The sequence below is a fragment of the Pipistrellus hanaki genome (assembly GCF_964339955.1).
Source record: "Pipistrellus hanaki genome assembly, chromosome: 8".
Classification (NCBI taxonomy): Eukaryota; Metazoa; Chordata; class Mammalia; order Chiroptera; family Vespertilionidae; genus Pipistrellus; species Pipistrellus hanaki.
Genome location: NC_140510.1, coordinates 45,240,935 through 45,258,650, shown reverse-complemented (window position 1 = coordinate 45,258,650; position 17,716 = coordinate 45,240,935). Strand labels below are relative to the sequence as shown.

Here is a 17,716-nt window from a genome sequence, read left to right as displayed (position 1 = left end):
GGAGGAAGGGAGGGAGGGAGGGAAACATTGATGTGAGACACATTGAATGGTTGCTTCTCACACACACCCTGACCAGAGCTAAGGATCGAGCCTGCAACCGAGGTACGTGCCCTTGTCTGGAATCAAACCTGAGACTGTTCAGTTTGTGGGCTGCTGCTCTATCCTCTGAGCAAAACTGGTAGGACCACACACAATGTTTTGAAAGAGTAAACATAGTGTTTTTCCAGAGAAGAAGCATAAAGAGCTATTACCAGTGATCAGAGTGATCACGTTTCTTAAAATTCTGCCCTTCGTAGATATTCAGGCACATGTGTGGTTTCAGGGGTTGTGCCTTCAAGAGGCTTTTAAACATGGGCTTTCCACTGAGGTAGTATACGCCTCCAGGAAGGAGCCTCTGGTCGCAGGCACAGGCTTGGCTTCCACCCCTGTTTGTTGGATGAGTGTGACCCTTTCCCAAAGAGGCTGAGTTGCTGTGTGCTTCTCTCTTTGCAACTGCAAGGTCACTAGGACCCTTTACAGTCCTGTTACTTCTAATTCAGAGACGGGCACTTTGATTACTTTGTTGAAAAACAAGTTAGATTTCCAGATAAATCTGAATGAAAGATATATTTTCACTTAGTGAGATCCAACAGGTTCCATTAAACTACTTTTTCCCTCCCGGTTTCTATAACATGTTCCTTCCTGCTAATCTGTTTAGACTATTGGCATTATTCAGGTACTAGTAGAAAAATGTCATCTACATGTTTTGTTTCAAAGGATGAATAGTCAAAAGGATGGAGTAGGTGGATTGAGAATAAGATTTTCTATTTGACACCCATAACAGGAAATGTTTAAATTCCAAATAAGACCACAAACAGACTATTGGAAATTAGTGTACATGATGTATTTTCCCGTGATTTGAATAGAATGTTAAAGAGAAGGGAAAGCAGATGTCTTGGGAAGATTGCTTTTATTGTACAGTATGTTTATTGTATTTATCATAGAATAAATTCAGATGTATCATGTCAATAGCCACTTTCATGGAAATGATCTAAAAATAAGGTGAATGAGTAGAAAGAAGGTTATAGTGAATGAAAAGACAAGACAATATTTTTAGGTCTTTTAGGATTGTGGTAGTAGATTCAGCTCCAGGGAAGTTCTAGGAAAGTATTCTTGCCAGCCTGGAAAAATCCATGCACACATGAACTGCAAGTGGTTCAGCTAGACCTTGAGTCTGGGGGTCCCAGCTTAAATGGAAGGCTATAAAAGAAGAGCTAGCTTCTGTCCTGTCATTAAAATGTAAGAAAGTAGGTTTACCATAGACCCAAGCATAGTGTAGGCAGGCAATACTCATATCTAAAAAACCTCATCATTTCCTTCTCTTCTTCCTTAACCCGGAGGATAGCAGAGGTGGCCCAAGTAGGGTGAAGGAAGAAAAGGGGCTTTCTCCCCTCTCATCTTGTCCATCTCACTGCCAGCCACTCCTGCCAGCAGCTCTCACTGGCTCTGGAATTGCATTAAGAGCCAAGACGGGGTGATCAAGAAATCAGCTACCTCCCATTGCCTTTACCTACAACCCCCGACGTGAAAGGATAGTTGGGAAGAAAGGATTTGCAGGAGGAGGTGGCTACATTTTGAAGTACAGTTGATCTTTGAACAAGGCAGGGATAGGGGTGCTGACCCCTTGCACAGTTGAAAATCTGCATATAACTTTTAACTCCCTAAAAATTTAACTACTAATAGCCTACTGTTGACTAGAAACCTTAACAACAACATAAACAGTCAGTTAACATATCTGCTGGATTGTATGGGCATTGTATACTGTATTCTTACAATAAAGTAAGCTGATAAAAAGAAAAAATTGTTAAGAAAATCGTAAGAAAGAAAAAATACATATACAGTACTGTGCTGTATTTATTGATACTGTAAGTTTATGTCATCTGTTTATAAGCTAGCTGCTAGAGTGTCAGTCCTACATCAGTATTATCTTACATGATACAAAACACTGAAGATGTTATAGCACTCACACTAGACATCAAAAATGAAAAGATATTGTGAAAAAGAAATTCATACTTATTTACAGGTATAACAATTCATGCATTGATAATGGGGAAGCAGCAATGTAATCGTTATATGGTAGCACAGGGTAATATTATGATTGCTTCATAGGAGTAAGGAAATCTCCAAAAAAAAAAGTTTCCATATGTTTATTGGGAAAAGTCCATGTATAAATGGACCTGCGCTGGTCAGACCCATGTTGCTCAACTTTATTTGGCTTTGTTTTTCTGCATTTTTGTTTCATGCTTGCTTTAGTAATAATTGCAGAAAGAGACCTTTCTCTGTACATAAAACATTTATCCTGAAAGTGAGTTATTTTAAGGTTAGGTATAGTCATATTTAATTGCCAAAGCCTAGGAATATAAGCACAGTATGAGGAAAAAACCTGTAATAAAATAAGCAAGGAAAAATACTTTTCTTTTCCCCTTTAGTGTACTTAGGGTACAGTTTTTTAAAAGAGCATTTGATCTAAGCATCTCACTTCTTTCTGTTTATTTCTCTCTTGTTTTCATAGTTATTTTCATGTTCTCACTTCCTTTCGTGTATCTGCTTCCTTCGTAACCTGCCACAGCTTTTCACCCCATTGTTTCACTGAACAGTGTTTTAATTGGAAAGAATGTACAGATTATCTGATCCCAAGCCCTCACTTTTAAAACAAGAACACCTCAGAAGCTTTAAGTAGCGTGGATAAAGTGTGGATGAGCACACCAGTTAAAATTTACAATTTCTCTATTTACACTTTCCCAGGGCAGACGTTTGTCACTGATTTTGCACTCTGATCATCATTCCCAATGAGCCAGAGCTCTATTGAGGAGAGCTCTGTAGGCAGCCAATGTCAAACAATGGGCATTAATACGGTATCTGAAATCTTTGCCATCTCTCACCCATAATCACACATAAGTCCATGAACACTTAACCGAAAGCATTAAGTCAAGAACAGTAACAAGGAGTCGTATTTGATGGGGAACAAGATGAGTAGAATAAATAATAAAAGAAAGAAAGTAAAGGCTTCCCAGTATTAATCCGGGACTTTCAGCGTGAATAGAATATAAATAGGCAGAGAGCAAGGAGAGAATTCTTTGAGGGGGAACCACATAAACAAAGGCATGGACTGCTCCGAGCCAAGCATGTGCAGTTTGGCCGGAGTTGATGCTTTAGATTAGGAAATAGGGGGAAAGAGACAGGAAAAACTGAGCAAAGCAATGATTTCATAAAACCATCATTTTAAGCAGAATAATTCATCAATAACCTGCAGGAATTATTGACAGGGAGAATAATAAAACAAGTTAGGAAGCTATTCTGTTTCCAGGCCTAAAAAAGATAGCAGTTTGTACCAACGGAGTTCCAATGGGAAACAAAAGAGAAAAATATCAAAGATGTTATTTAAAAAAAAAGAAATAGAAGATAGAGCTTGATGACCAAATTTGGAGAGGATAGTGGAAGAAGAGAGACCTGGAAGGGTTAATGATACCTTGAGGTGTTACACTTTGGTGAATGTTGGTACCTTTGAACTAAATAAAGAAGTCAGGATAAAAGGAGCTACTGTGGAGGAAAGCTGATCTCTGTTTACTGCAGATATGCACAATTTGGGATTGCTTGGCTTATTTTTTATCTTGCAAGAAAAATAGATCAGTGTCCGTTTCTGTCTGCCTTGGACCTACTTTAATTTGCTGTAATTGTCAGAAAATATCTGTGGTTTTGTAGTTGAGCTTTGACTTCATCCATCAAACTCTGGTCATTTGGGTGATTTCTTGATTCTCTAGGACAGTGGTCAGCAAACTCATTAGTCAACAGAGCCAAATATAAACAGTCAATGATTGAAATTTCTTTTTGAGAGCCAAATTTCTTAAACTTAAACTACTTATAATGCCACTTCTTCAAAATAGACTCACCCAGGTCATAGTATTTTGTGGAAGAGCCACATTCAAGGGGCCAAAGAGCCACGTGTGATCTGAGAAGATCCTTGATATGGTTTCTATCTTGAATTTGAAGAGACTTCGCCTGTGTCCCAACACATGGTCTATCTTTGAAAATGACCCATGTGCACTTGAGAAGAATGTATATTCTGTGTCTTTGGGATGAAATGTTCTGAAGATGTCAATTTTTTCCATCTGATCTAGTGTGTCATTTAGGATTGATGTTTCTATACTGATTTTTTGTTTAGAGAATTTTTCCAGTGGTGTTAGTGGGGTATTAAAGTCCCCTACTATGACTGTATTGCTGTCATTCTCTTCCTTGATATCCTCCAGGTTTTTTTTTAATGTATTTGGGTGCTCCTGTATTGGGTGCATATATGTTTACCAGAGTTATTTCTTCTTGTTGGATTGCTCCCTTTAGTATTATGAAGTGGCCTTCCTTATCTCTTGTTATGCCCTTCACTTTGAAGATCTAATTTGTCAGATATAAGTATTGCTACCCCAGCTTTTTTTTTTTTTTTTTTTTTCATTTCCATTCACCTGAAAAACCTTTTTCCATCCCTTCACTCAGTCTGTGTGAGTCCTTTTTTCTGAAGTGGGTTTACTGTAGACAGCAGATATATGGGTCATATTTTCTTATCCCAATAGCTACCCTATGTCTTTTGATTGGGGCATTTACATTTAAAATTATTGTTGATAGGTACTTCTTTGTCGCCATTTTTATTTTTTATGCCTGTGTTCCTTCTTCGCTTCCTATTTGTTCTTTTTATAGCAGACCTTTTAATATTTCTTGCATTGCTGGTTTGGTGGTGATAAACTCCCTTGGTCCTTTTTTGTCTGTGAAGCTCCTGATTCACCCACAATTTTGATTGCTGGGTACCGTGTTCTTGGATTCAGACCCTTCCTTTGGATGACTTTGTATGTTTCATTCTATTCCCTTCTGGCCTGATGTGTTTCTGTTGAGAAATTAGTCGATAATCTGATGAGGGATCCTTTGTAGGTAACTTTCTGTCTCTCTCTCTGGCTGCTTTTAAGATTCTTACTTTGTTGTTGGTGTTTGCCAATCCTAGCTAATAAAAGAGTAATATGCAAATTAACCATCACTCTGCTACACCCACAAGCCACATTCACCAGCCATGCCCATCAGCCAATCAGAGCAAATATGCAAATTAACCCAACCAAGATGGCTACGGGCACAGAGAGCAGGAGGGAGGCTTGGATTTCCCGGGCAATGGAGGAAGCCAACCAAGCTTTCTGCCTGCCCTGGTGGGACCAGGCCTCCACTCAAGGCTACAAAGTTTCAATTATAGAAGGTAAATAAATTCCAAGAGAAATGGCTGCCACAATGGAGCAAGCAGGAGGCTTGGCTCTACTCCAGGCTACAAAGTTTCAATTATAGAAGGTAAATAAACCCCAGATACCAAAGCCTCCACTTGGGTCGCCAGGGGGCATGGCCGGCTTGCAAACCACCACAGGCCCCTTGCCCAGGTCACCCCATGCCCCAAGGGAACCCCCACTCTGATCTGGACCCTTCAGGGCAAACCAGCTGGCCCCCACCCATGCACTAGGCTTCTATCCTATCTAATAAAAGAGAAATATGCAGATTGACCATCACTCCAACACACAAGATGGCTGCCCCCATGTGGTCAAAGATCCTGCCCCCATGTGGACACAAGATGGCCACCACAGGATGGCCAGCAGGGGAGGGCAGTTGGGAGGGACTAGGCCAGCAAGGGAGGGAAGTTGGGGGCAATCAAGCCTGAAGGGGAGGGCAGTAAGGGGCAATCAACCCTACAAGGGAGGGCAGTTAGGGGTGATCAGGCCGGTAGAGGAGGGAAATTAGGGGCAAACAGGCTGGCAGGGGAACAGTTAGATATCAATCAGGCTGGCAGGGGAGTGGTTAGGGGGTGATCAGACTGGCAGACAGAAACAGTCAGGTGCAGTCAGGAAGGCAGGCAGGCCAGCACTTAGGAGCCAGCAGTCCTGAATTGTGAGAGGGATGTCCGACTACCGGAATAGGCCCGAACCCACCAGTGGGATCAGGCCTAAACAGGCAGTCAGACATTCCTTGAGTGGTCCCAGATTGGAGAGGGTGCAGGCTTGGCTGAGGGACACCCCTTCCCATGCAGGAATTTCGTGCACCGGGCCTCTAGTTTTACTATAATGTGTCTTGGCATCTGTCTTTTGGGGTTGATTTTGTTTGGGACTCTGTGAGCTTATTGGACTTGTGTGAGTTTTTTCTTCCCTATATCAGGGAAGTTTTCTGTCATTATTTCTTCAAACAGGTTTTCTAATCTTTGCTCAGTTTCCTCTCCTGGAACCCCTATTTTGCAGATGTTGTTTTGTTTCATGTTATCCTAAAGTTCCCTTAGGCTCTCCTCTTGTTCTTTTAAGCTTTTTTTTCTAGATGCTGCTTTGCTTGGGTATTTTTTCCTACCTTCTAGATCACTGAGGTGGTCTTCTGCTTCTTTTTGTCTACTGTTCATGCTTTCTATTGAGTTCTTTATTGCAGTGATGTCATTTTTCATTTCTTGGTTCTTCTTCATTTCCTCTTGGTTCTTACACATATTGTTGAATTTGCCTTCCAACCTTTTCAGCGACCTTATGACCATTTCTCTGAATTCTTTCTCTGACATATTGCTTGCCTCCATTTTGTTAACTTCCTTTTCTGGTGATGCCTCTTTTTCTTTCGTATGCGGGCTGTTTCTTTGTCTCCCTATGGTCTCTTCAGGTTTCTGGTTATGTAGCTCTCTCTCTCCTGCACTGACTTAAAGGCACAAAATACAACACAACAAGGCACAATGTACAAGGCACTGAACATGAATGTATTCATGATACTAATAACCCCAAATAAAGGTGACCACCAGAGAAAAGAGAATTAGGGGACTTAAAAAAAAAGAGTGCAAAAATGATATTGAGAAAAGGAAGAAATGTAAGAGAGAAAAGAAAAAGAAGGGAGAAAACTATATGGGGAGAAAACTCCAATAGAACAATTAATCCAAAAAAATGCAAAAAACTAACACCCAGATATGAATGCAAACTACAAACAACAACTAATAACAAGTAAGGAGTGGAAAAACAGAAGCAAAAAAAAAAAAAGAGAGAGAGAGAGAGAAACAATCACACAAACAAAAAAATCAATCTAATCAACAATCAAACTAACAACAACAATAGGACAGAGAGAAAGAATGGCAAAACAAAACAAAATAAAACAACATAAATAAAAAACAATCAAAAAAGAAAAGAGAAAAAAATTTGGATAGTGAAGAGAGAAAAGAGAGATGTGTGTATGGACTTGGAGTAGGGGATTGGAAATTAGATATATAAGTAGGATTAATTTTTAACAGTGTGTGAAAAGAAGGAATAGGGAAAATATAAAGCAGGAAAAGGGTAAGAGAAACAGGACAACAAAAGGGGAAAAGTGAGGAAGAGAGTGTTGGCATAAAGGTAAAGTTGTGATAGAGTAAAATAATGCTAAAGGAAAAATGAAAAGAGAATGTAGAACACTAATCCCAAAATAAAATATAGAGAAAAATAAAATGAAACTTTAAAAAAGGTAAAAAATAAAATGAAACTTTAAAAAAGGTAAATTTACCTTTACCTTTAGTAAAGGTAAATTACTACTTAAAAAAGGTAAGTAGTAATAATACTTATTAAAAATAAAAATATAATAAGTAAAAAGGTAAAATCAAGTGAGAAAAAAATAAAAAAAATTAGTTTCTTAAGTAAAAGATAAAAAATAAAAATGTGCAGTAGTGAAGGTCATTCACTTCCTCTACTTATTGTTTGACATGCCTGTTTCCTGTCAGGTAGTCAGGACAGTGTTGAAGTTCCCTGCAATCCACAGCTCCTCTGTGTTGTAAGCCACAATCTTGTTTTGAAGCTGGCAGTATTTCTTTGTTACTCAGCCTGCCTGTGGTTGTATTTACACAAGAATCAGTTTGTGATTCAACCCCTGGGTGGCAGTATTCCTGTATTGACATCCAGAGCTATAAGTCCTCCCTACCCAGTATTTAGAAGTTGCTGCGCTTCATACTGGTTTGGGGGGATGGACTGCCCAGCGCTGGTTTTCTGATTGTTTCTCCCCACTCTGACCCCCAGGTTCCACAAAAACAACTTCCCCTGCAGTCTCTGAGAGCATTTTTAATTGGGTGATCTTATGTACTGGGCTTAGTAATCAAAAGCAAGAATTTAAAGAGAAAAAAAGAGCCAGAGTAAGTGCGCAAACTCACAACTTTTTTGCCCCAGCACTGCACATGACTGTTCACATCTCTGTGCACATCTTTCCCCCTGGCACAGCGCAGCCGGTTTACTGGTGAAGCTTCAGACTGCCCTTTTGGCCCATCCCAGTTATGAGTTGGTTTCTAGAGTTCCCTTCTGTCAGCAGCCCTGTGGACTCCCTTCCACATTTGCAGACTATGCTGGCCCTAACGTCTGCGGATTTTGTGGGGCCCAGACTCCCTCTGAACCTCTAGATCCCACTGCACACATTTCTCCCTCCAGCCTGGATCGCAGACCTCACCCTTCTCTGGGCAAAACCTGACCTTTCCTTGAGGAGGTGCAGAGCTCGTCCGCGTCCATGTATTGGTGCTGCTCGAGACCCGGTGTGTGTGGGTTCGCAGCTGGTCTCCGGGTGTGGTGGTTGTAGGATCCCGGGAGGTATCCTATTCTTCCCAATTGAAGTTAAGGCTAGGCTTCCGACCACAGCCATTCTCCCCTTCAAGATGGCACAGTCTCTTCAGCAGAGCCAGTTGCTCTGGGAGAGATTTCAGCAGTCGTGGAGGCTGCCCAGTCAGGGGAACCCAGTCCAGCAGTCTCCAACAGTCCCTTGGAATATACACTGAGTGGCCAGATTATTATGACCTCTGAACACATAATAATCTGGTACTCAGTGTTTGTGCGTGCGTGTGTGTGTGTGTGTGTGTGTGTGTGTGTATGTATATATATATATTGGAGGCCTGGTGCATGAATTCATGCATGGGTGGGGTCCAGCCAGCCTGGCCAGGGGGAGGGGACATGAGCAGATGGCCGGCCTGCCTGCTGGTCGAACTCCTGTTCAAGAGGACAATTTGCATATTAGACTTCTATTATACAGGAAATACACTGAGTGGCCAGATTATTATGGGTTCAGAGATCATAATAATCTGGCCACTCAGTGTAGCTGTCCCTCACTCACAAATAGACACTCCCCACACGTCCACACTCTCTCCTTTCGTTCTCTCACTCACACACTATCTTGCAGCCTGCCTTCCTGTTGGCAGCCATCTTCCTTTTCTCTCCTTTTTTTCTTTATGTGCAAAATATTTTTTTTGTCTTTGTTGCCCTTACTTTTGTGGTTTAGGTTTCTTGAGCCTTATCAAGCTTTTATTATTTTATCATTAAGAAAGTTAAATGTGGTATATGAGAGATTTTTGCTTTTTTTCAAAGGATGCAAGGTGTTGTAAACCGATTGTCCAAGTTACTGAAACCTGGGGGAATGCTGTTATTTCGGGACTATGGAAGATATGATAAGACCCAGCTTCGTTTTAAAAGGGGTAATAGTACATTCCATCTCAAATTATTTTCATGTGTTTTAAAGAATGCCTCATTTATATTTCATGTCAAGATTTTTTTTAAAAGAAATATTAAGTTTCTCTTCTCATAATTATTTTCTTTTTTCAGGGCACTGTTTATCTGAAAATTTTTATGTTCGAGGAGACGGTACTCGAGTATATTTTTTTACAAAAGGTATACTTATCTATAAGAATAAATAATTAGTTGTAAAAAAAAGTATTTTTGGTTATTGTTTACAGAGAGAAAATTCAGAAGCTCTAAAAATGAGGCTTTAATGTTTGATTAAACATTGGATTGTCTGTACTTTGGTGACTGTACTATTCTACATAACAGTTTGAAAATGGCATTTTTGCCTTCTAATCTTTCTTCAGTCAAAACGGCTTTAAATAATCAGATGTTCCATCCTTATACCCAAATGAAGGACTAGTCTGTTCCATTTTGGAGGTATTGTTTGTCCACATATGAAAAAACTTGATGCTATACCACAGCAGAGGCAGGAGTATGATTTTAAGAGTCCCTAGAAAAATTACTTAGCTCTTGTCACTTTCTCATTTTAAAAAAGTATTTCAGCCGAAACCAGTTTGGCTCAATGGATAGAGCGTCGGCTTGGGGACTGAAAGGTCCCGGGTTCAATTCCGGTCAAGGGCATGTACCTTGGTTTCGGGCACATCCCCAGTAGGAAGTGTACAAGAGGCAGCTGATCGATGATGCTCTCTCATCGATGTTTCTAATTCTCTATCCCTCTCTCTTCCTCTCTGTAAAAAATCAATAAATTATATATTTTTTTAAAGTATTTCAAATGAATCCTATGCATAGGGACTTTCCCCAAACTTATATGAAGAGTATTATAAAGTATCATTTGGGATTTTTGCAAACCAATAAAAACTCAAACAAGGGGCACCTTTCAAAATATTACAAGCTGTCACCAATAATGTACATCTATGCTTGCTGTGCTAGCCTGTTTATACTTGGTGTATTTGGGTGAAGTGGAAGAAACCCACTTAGTTTCACATTCCCTTCATCGTTTTGTAATGAGTATTTGTTAGTAAAAGTGAAATTTAGATGGTCAGTCATTTCATTTAATGTTCCATGTTTCTGACTGCCATCCCCCCTCTCCCCAGTCATATGTCACACTCTTGATTGCTATTTTTGTCTCACAGGGGAAGTCCACAGTATATTCTGCAAGGCTGGGTTAGACGAGAAGCAAAATCTGATTGACCGCCGCTTACAAGTTAATAGGAAAAAACAAGTGAAAATGCACCGAGTCTGGGTTCAAGGCAAATTCCAGAAACCATTATAGTTAACTCAAGAAAAGCTCCATGTCGGCATTTTCACTCCTTTCTCATAGCTGAACTCTGTGCCATGTTGAGGTGCAAACCAGAGGAACACACTACTCAAAGACTTCTATAAACTTTTTATTTATGAAAAGACAATCAGGAAAAGGGACTATATGTATTCTGTTGTGGGCGAGCTCTTTGGTGTATTGTAAGCACATGTAAGGGGTTCGGGAGAGTGCATTCAGAGCCTGTGTTTTCAAAACTTAATATGAGCAAGCTTGTTTGAATTTTGTAAGCATGCAATTTAATTACTGTCACAAGCCATGATTCTGAGGAGCCATGGCCTTCCATTTTTCAGAAGAGGAGAAAATCACCTACGCTATTTGTATATTAGTCAAACACAATTTAACTCCCTCCTGTGTTATCTGGTAGCAGACAGGCAGCTCACCTTGTTTCCAGGGAAAATCACAAGCCCAAGACAAAGGTGTGCTGTTGTTATTTTGTTTTGTTGTCTGTTTTCCCAAAGCCTTTTTTTTTTTTTTTAAATTCAGAGAATAATGTCTTTCTCTTTCCTTTTCTAAAATTGGGAAACTATGACTGATGCTAAAATTATTTACATACTATTAGGTGTTCAAGTCATTGTATGTTCTCCTTCAGACAACTGTTTATACCCAAGAAGATTCTTAATTGTAGCAATTACAAATTTTATTTATCACCTTCCCTCAAAAGGATATAGTCGGCTTGTGTATTGCACATTAATAGAATGGAATTTCTAAGATTGGTCTTTCATTTGTTACTTAAGGAGTTTCTAAGATTGTTTATTTTTTATTTGTTGCTAAGTACTTACATTGCATTGAATTATATGAATACAATAAATAAAGACCCAGGCCTGTTTTCAGAGAGCATCAATAGTATCTAGCCAGCAAAGCAAAATGTGCACATGGCAAGCATCTAAATCAAGATAATATATGATCAAGTACTCAAGTAGGGAGCTTAACAGCTGATGGATGTTGATGAGGAGTCACAGAAATCTGGGAGAAATGGACAGTCTCTTCAAGTGATCACCTTTGTAATAATTCAATTTCCACTGTTTTTCCTTTTTTAATTTATTTAAAATTCAACTTCCTGGGAGAATGTGATTGGTCCAACTTAGGCATGATTACCTCTTAATAAGCTGGGGCAGGGAAGCTTTGTTGATGGTGCCACCAGAATGTATAGAATGGAGGAAAGTTCCTCTATGAAAAATCAAGACAATTTTTTTTTTTTTAAGGGGAGGATTCAGTGAGCATCAAAGCCCCACTGAAGCAAGTCCTGCCCCATAAGGGTGTCTCCTACACAACAGATCTTCCAGTGTAGACACAGTTGGTCCTCACAACCAATTGGCCTGGAGGTCAATTCCTCCCAGTGATACCAACAGCAATCAAGGGTTAACTACAAGACTGTGTGCACAGCCCTCAAAGGATTGCACCAAGAGTGTCCACCTCAGGTGACTTAGAACACCTACCACACAAGGCCACTGTATCAACGCAAGGAGACTTTGCAGCTACCCAGTACATAGAAACAAACACAGGGAAGGAGCCAAAATGCAGAGACAAAGAAACAAGTTCAATGAAAGAAATGGATGAAAGCAAAATACTGAAATATAGAGTTCAAAACCATGGTTATAAGGTTACTCAAGAATCTTCTAGAAACCTCTGAGGAACTTAGTGAGACATTCAAGAATATGAAAAAGGACCAATCAGAAAGTAAGCATAAACTGACTGAAATAAAAAATATTATACAGAGATCCAACAGCAGACTAAAGGATCTCAAGAATCAAGTCAAAGATTTGAAATACAAAGAAGCAAAAAACAAAAAAACACCCAAAAGGAAAAGCAAAAAGAATTAAAAAAAAATATGAATATAGTGTAAGGAGCCTCTGGGACAACTTCAGCATACCAACATCCGAATTATGGGGGTGCCAGAAAAAGAGAGAGAGCAAGATATTGAAAACCTGTTTGAAAAAATAATGACAGAGCTGAAACCAGTTTGGCTCAGTGGATTGAGTGTCGGACTGCAGACTGAAAGATCCCAGGTTCAATTCTGGTCAAGGGTATGTACCTTAGTTGCAGGCACATCCCCAGTAGGCACATCTCACTCATCGATGTTTCTAACTCTATCCCTCTCTCTTCTTCTCTGTAAAAAATCAATAAAATGTATATTTTAAATAATAATAATAATAATAATAATAATAATAATAATGACAGAAAACTCCCCCTACCTGGTGAAAGAAATAGATTTACAAGTCCAGGAAGTGCAGAGAACCACAAAGGACCACATCCAAAGAGGACCACATCAAGACACATCATAATTAAAATGCCAAGGGCAAAAGACAAAGAGAGAATATTAAAAGCAGCAAGAGAAAAACAGTTAACTACAAGGGAGTACCCATACGACTGTCAGCTGATTTCTCAACAGAAACTATGCAGACCAGACGGGAGTGGCAAGAAATATACAAAGTGATGAATAGCAAGAACCTACAACCAAGATTACTCTACCCATCAAAGCTATCATTTAGAATTGAAGGTAAGATAAAGAGCTTCACAGATAAGAAAAAGCTAAAAGAGTTTATCACCACCAAATCAGTTTTATATGAAATGCTGAAGGGTATTCTCTAAGAAGAGAAGAAGAAAAAGGTAAAGATAAAAAACTATGAACAACAAAGTGACAACAAATACATATCTATCAACAAGTGAACTTAAAAAATCAAATAAATAAAAAACCTGATAAACAGAACAGACTGGTGAATGTAATAGAATCAGGGGAATGGAAAGGGAGCAGACTGACAATTTTCAGGAGGAAGGGGTTATGGGGGTGTGGGAAGAGATTGGACAAAGATCTTACATCTATGGACGAGGTCAGTTGGGGGGGGGGGTAGTGGGGAAGGCCTGGAGTGGGGTGGGAACTAGGTGGAGGGGAGGTATGGTGGGGGGAAACAGAGGAACATCTGTAATAATCTGAACAATAAAGAATTTTTTTAAAAGGTTAATTTTATATGAATAAATAAATGAAGGGGAGGGATGCTGTCCAGTTACAAACAGCGTGCCACATGGTGATGGTCACAACCGTAATAGTGGTTCTGAAAGAAAGATCTCTGTGGGAAGGAAGGGGGAAGAGTCAGGGTTCTGGGAGGGGGTCCTTGAATGTACGCTCTCAAGATGGTGAGAAAATGTATTTGGTGCAGGACATGTATGATGACAAATAGTGGAGAAAAGATAGGCAGAGGGTCATCGTATAGTCTAGAATGGAGGCCACATCAGGGTCTAGTCCCCGGACTGGAGCTATCTGAGGTTTGTTTGTTTCTGTTTTATCCAAGTCATGGCGTGTTATAAATGTATCTGGAGAGACTGGTTGAGGGGCCATCTAAAGAATGGCATGCAGCTGAAACCGGTTTGGCTCAGTGGTAGAGCGTTGGTCTGTGGACTGAAAGGTCCCAGGTTCGATTCCGGTCAAGGGCATGTACATTGGTTGCGGGCACATCCCCGGTAGAGGGTGTGCAAGAGGCAGCTAGTCGATGTTTCTCTCTCATTGACATTTCTAGCTCTCTATTGCTCTCTCCTCCTCTCTGTAAAAAAATCAATAAAATATATTTAAAAAATAAAATAAGATAAATAAATAAAGAATGGCATGCAGAGATGAGGAGCAAGGAAGACCACAGAAAGTTTTTTGTACACACTTGCCTTGGTAGCAAGTCTCCAGAAGTACAATATGCAGGTTTGTTTAAACATGCATGTCAGTAAATGTAAAAGTTGAAATTTACCCGAGACTCTTAACTTGGTTGTCTTTGATAATTAAAATGTATATTTACAAGCCAGATTAGTAATGAAAGTATTGCAGACAACAAGGGAAGTTAGATAAGTTAATGTTGCCATGGGAACCCCAGGAGATCTTGTTTCTCAATTTCAAAATCATGGCCCAAGGTGGTTTTAAAAACAACAGAAGGTGAAATTATTCGCACATTCTCACACATGTAAATTGTACTGTCTCTCTCAGTCCTAAATAGCAGATTCAAGCCTGCCTCTTGACTGGCGCAGTAAAATTCAGCGTCTTGTCTTTCTATAGTGTATTACAGCATGTAGTTAACCTTTAGAAGCTTCAAAAATACAGCAACCGAATTTGGACTGTGAGACACAAACTGTCCTCTTTTGAGCTCTGTCTAGCATAGGCCTCCTATTCCACATAAGGGCTCAGGAAGGCCATTTCTGCCAATGTCTGAAGTATGTTGGTCAGTCTCTCTGACCTGAACCAATCCCCTATTTTGAGTTTATTGTAGACAAAAATGTAGATTTGGGGGCAGAAAAAGAAAAAAAATAGAAAGCCCTGATTGGAATATTGTCTATGGGTATTGACAAAATCTGAAGTGTTACAAACGCACCTGCTTGGATACTAATTTAAACTATTATTTTCTAATTGCATGAAATTTTTATTTTTCCCTTTAGACAGAGTTTGATCATTTAAAAATTCATCTTTTTCTGAAGGAGCTAGATTTTGAAAGGTCCATTTTCTTTTCCTTTTTTTCCCATTTTCTTTCTAACAGAAAAAGATTCGTTCTTTCATCTTCTTAGGCTACACAAACAATGAAACGTGCTATATTGAAAATGCACCTTCCATATTTTTCCATTTCTAAAAATTCACTTTTGAGCATTTTCTAAGTGTAAAAATTCTCACACACGTGAAGAACTGTTTGAGAGGGTTGTGAGAAAAAGCCAAGGTAACAGTTTCTATTTTTAAAAGTTTTGCATGCAGTATGACACATTTGTCGGATTGAAACACCCAGATAATGTTGACTTCTGAGAGCTTATTTGCTGTTTGTCTCAGTTCCAAATGCTTTGTCTCTAAACCAGGAATGCACAATTTCTACCATTATGCAATCTGAATCATTGCTGTACTCTGGTTTCTATGTGAAAATTCATCAGAACGCAGAGAGCTGCCCTCCTGGACATCTGAACCATTTAGACTGTTAAGCTTAAGGCAGCTTCAATTCTTTTTTTCTTTTTTTTAATATATATATTTTTATTGATTTTTTACAGAGAGGAAGGGAGAAGGATAGATAGCTAGAAACACCTATGAGAGAGAAACATCGATCAGCTGCCTCCTGCACACCAGCCACTGGGGACGTGCCCGCAACCAAGGTACATGCCCTTGACCAGAATCGAACCCGGGACCCTTAAGTCCGCAGGCCGATGCACTATCCACTGAGACAAACTGGTTTCGGCTAGCTTCAATTCTTGTCCCCAAGGCCCTATGCCATGTTCTTATGGTTTTCAGACTCATTAAAGCCAAGATCTGAAGCCTGAATGTGTCTCGCATTGTAACTTCTAATTGGTTTTCATGTTTATTAAGCTCCTCTCAAGTGCAGGCTACTTCACATTTGCATCGCTAATAGACCTTTCAGAACTTCTGCTCCTCGGTTTCCTGCCTCTTAGTCATCAGTAGACACGTTGGTGTGGCTGTTTCCCCTGACTTGTGAAAGTGCACTGTAAATTCTAAAGCCCTGAGGTATTGTTATTAATAAAAGCAGGTACAATCTGCAAGGCAGCACCCTGAGCACTCCAGCATCAGACACGTTTTCAGTGGTTTTATGAGACCTTGTAAGGACGCTGTGGAAAAGCATGGCCTCGCATCAGACAGGAAGTGTGGGTCCTAGTTTCTATTGAACTGCTCAGCTACCCTTAATGTATCTCTCTGTGCTGTTTTTTATATACTATTCTTTTATTTACTTCATTTAACCCCCAAGCTCCTACAAATTAGCTCTGTTATAACTGTTTAACCGGTGAGCCAGGACTCTGCGATGTCAGTGATGGCCACAATTTGTACCTAGGACTGTCTGATTCCAAACCTCTCCTCTCATCAGTGCACTTGTAATTGAAAGGCTCGAATGCTGCTCAGAAAACTGCTGGAGAAGAAAGTTTCTGAATAAAACGGGGAATTATAACAATGAATGAGAGTTGGATCAGATGACTTTCAAGGTTACTACTGTGAGATCCTCCCTCCCCCAACTGGTGGGCGGAGCTATGACATTACTGGCATCTGCCACAGAGACAGCCCCAAGACATTGAACCACCAATCAGCGCGTGTCGAGTGCCCTGGGGCCCACCCCTTCCTGTTCCGTCCGGGGTCCAACCCTTTCTTGTTCCTCTCCTCAAAAAGCTCCCCACTCCTCCACATGTTGCTGCTTTCCATTTCCGTCTGTGGAGTCAGCCCGTTAGGTCCTTTCTCCTTTCCGCACTCCTTTAATTCTGCTTTCTCTACCTCCTTAATGAGTCCCACTCAATACTGGGAATAAACCTTCCTTTAATGTGTCTTGGTGGTCTCCAACTCCAGTTTCCTGCACCTCAAACCTTACGACTACAGCTCATTCTGGCTCCAGTGAGACTATGAAATAAGTAGGTTGCCCTTGTCCACAGGAACAAACTGGGAAGGAAGGGAATAAAAGGAACCGAGAGGAATGACGAAGCAGCAAAAGCCTTCCATCCATTCTTTTACGCGTTCTGTGTATTTAATTCTCTTGCCCCGCTCACTTCAGCCCTCAGCCTTCGGCCTTCTGCTTGGCTTCCCTCCGAGTAAGGAGAGCACCCAATACTTGCATCCTCCTCACTTAAAGAAAAAAGATTAGTCTGTACAGCCAGGGGAGGGGAAGCCTTCAAAGAGATCCAGCTCTGGCATAATCTAATATACAGCATGTGAATTCATGGCGTGTCAGTAATAAAACATGAGTGAAAACATCTTTATTTAAAACATTGTACATTAATGCCAATTCAAGCATAAAATATTGAGCGTTTCTTGGAATATGGTTTGAGATTTGAGAGGCACAAAGGTACCAGCAGGATAGCTTTGGCATAGTTATAAATATGAATAGAAGTAAAGTAACAGTTTCATCTTCATTTATAATGA

The 17,716-nt window shown here is 40.0% G+C and overlaps 1 protein-coding gene across 1 annotated transcript in view; it reads left to right on the top strand.

The window, feature by feature from the left end:
• The window catches only part of METTL8 (methyltransferase 8, tRNA N3-cytidine), an 88,298-nt gene extending 76,253 nt beyond the window's left edge, over positions 1-12,045 (top strand). The window contains exons 9-11 of the mRNA XM_084892342.1: positions 9,381-9,487; positions 9,615-9,680; positions 10,667-12,045. Coding sequence (XP_084748468.1) covers positions 9,381-9,487; positions 9,615-9,680; positions 10,667-10,806 — 313 coding nt within the window. The 3' untranslated portion in view covers positions 10,807-12,045. The remainder of the gene's footprint in view (positions 1-9,380; positions 9,488-9,614; positions 9,681-10,666) is intronic.
• Positions 12,046-17,716: the final 5,671 nt, after the last annotated feature.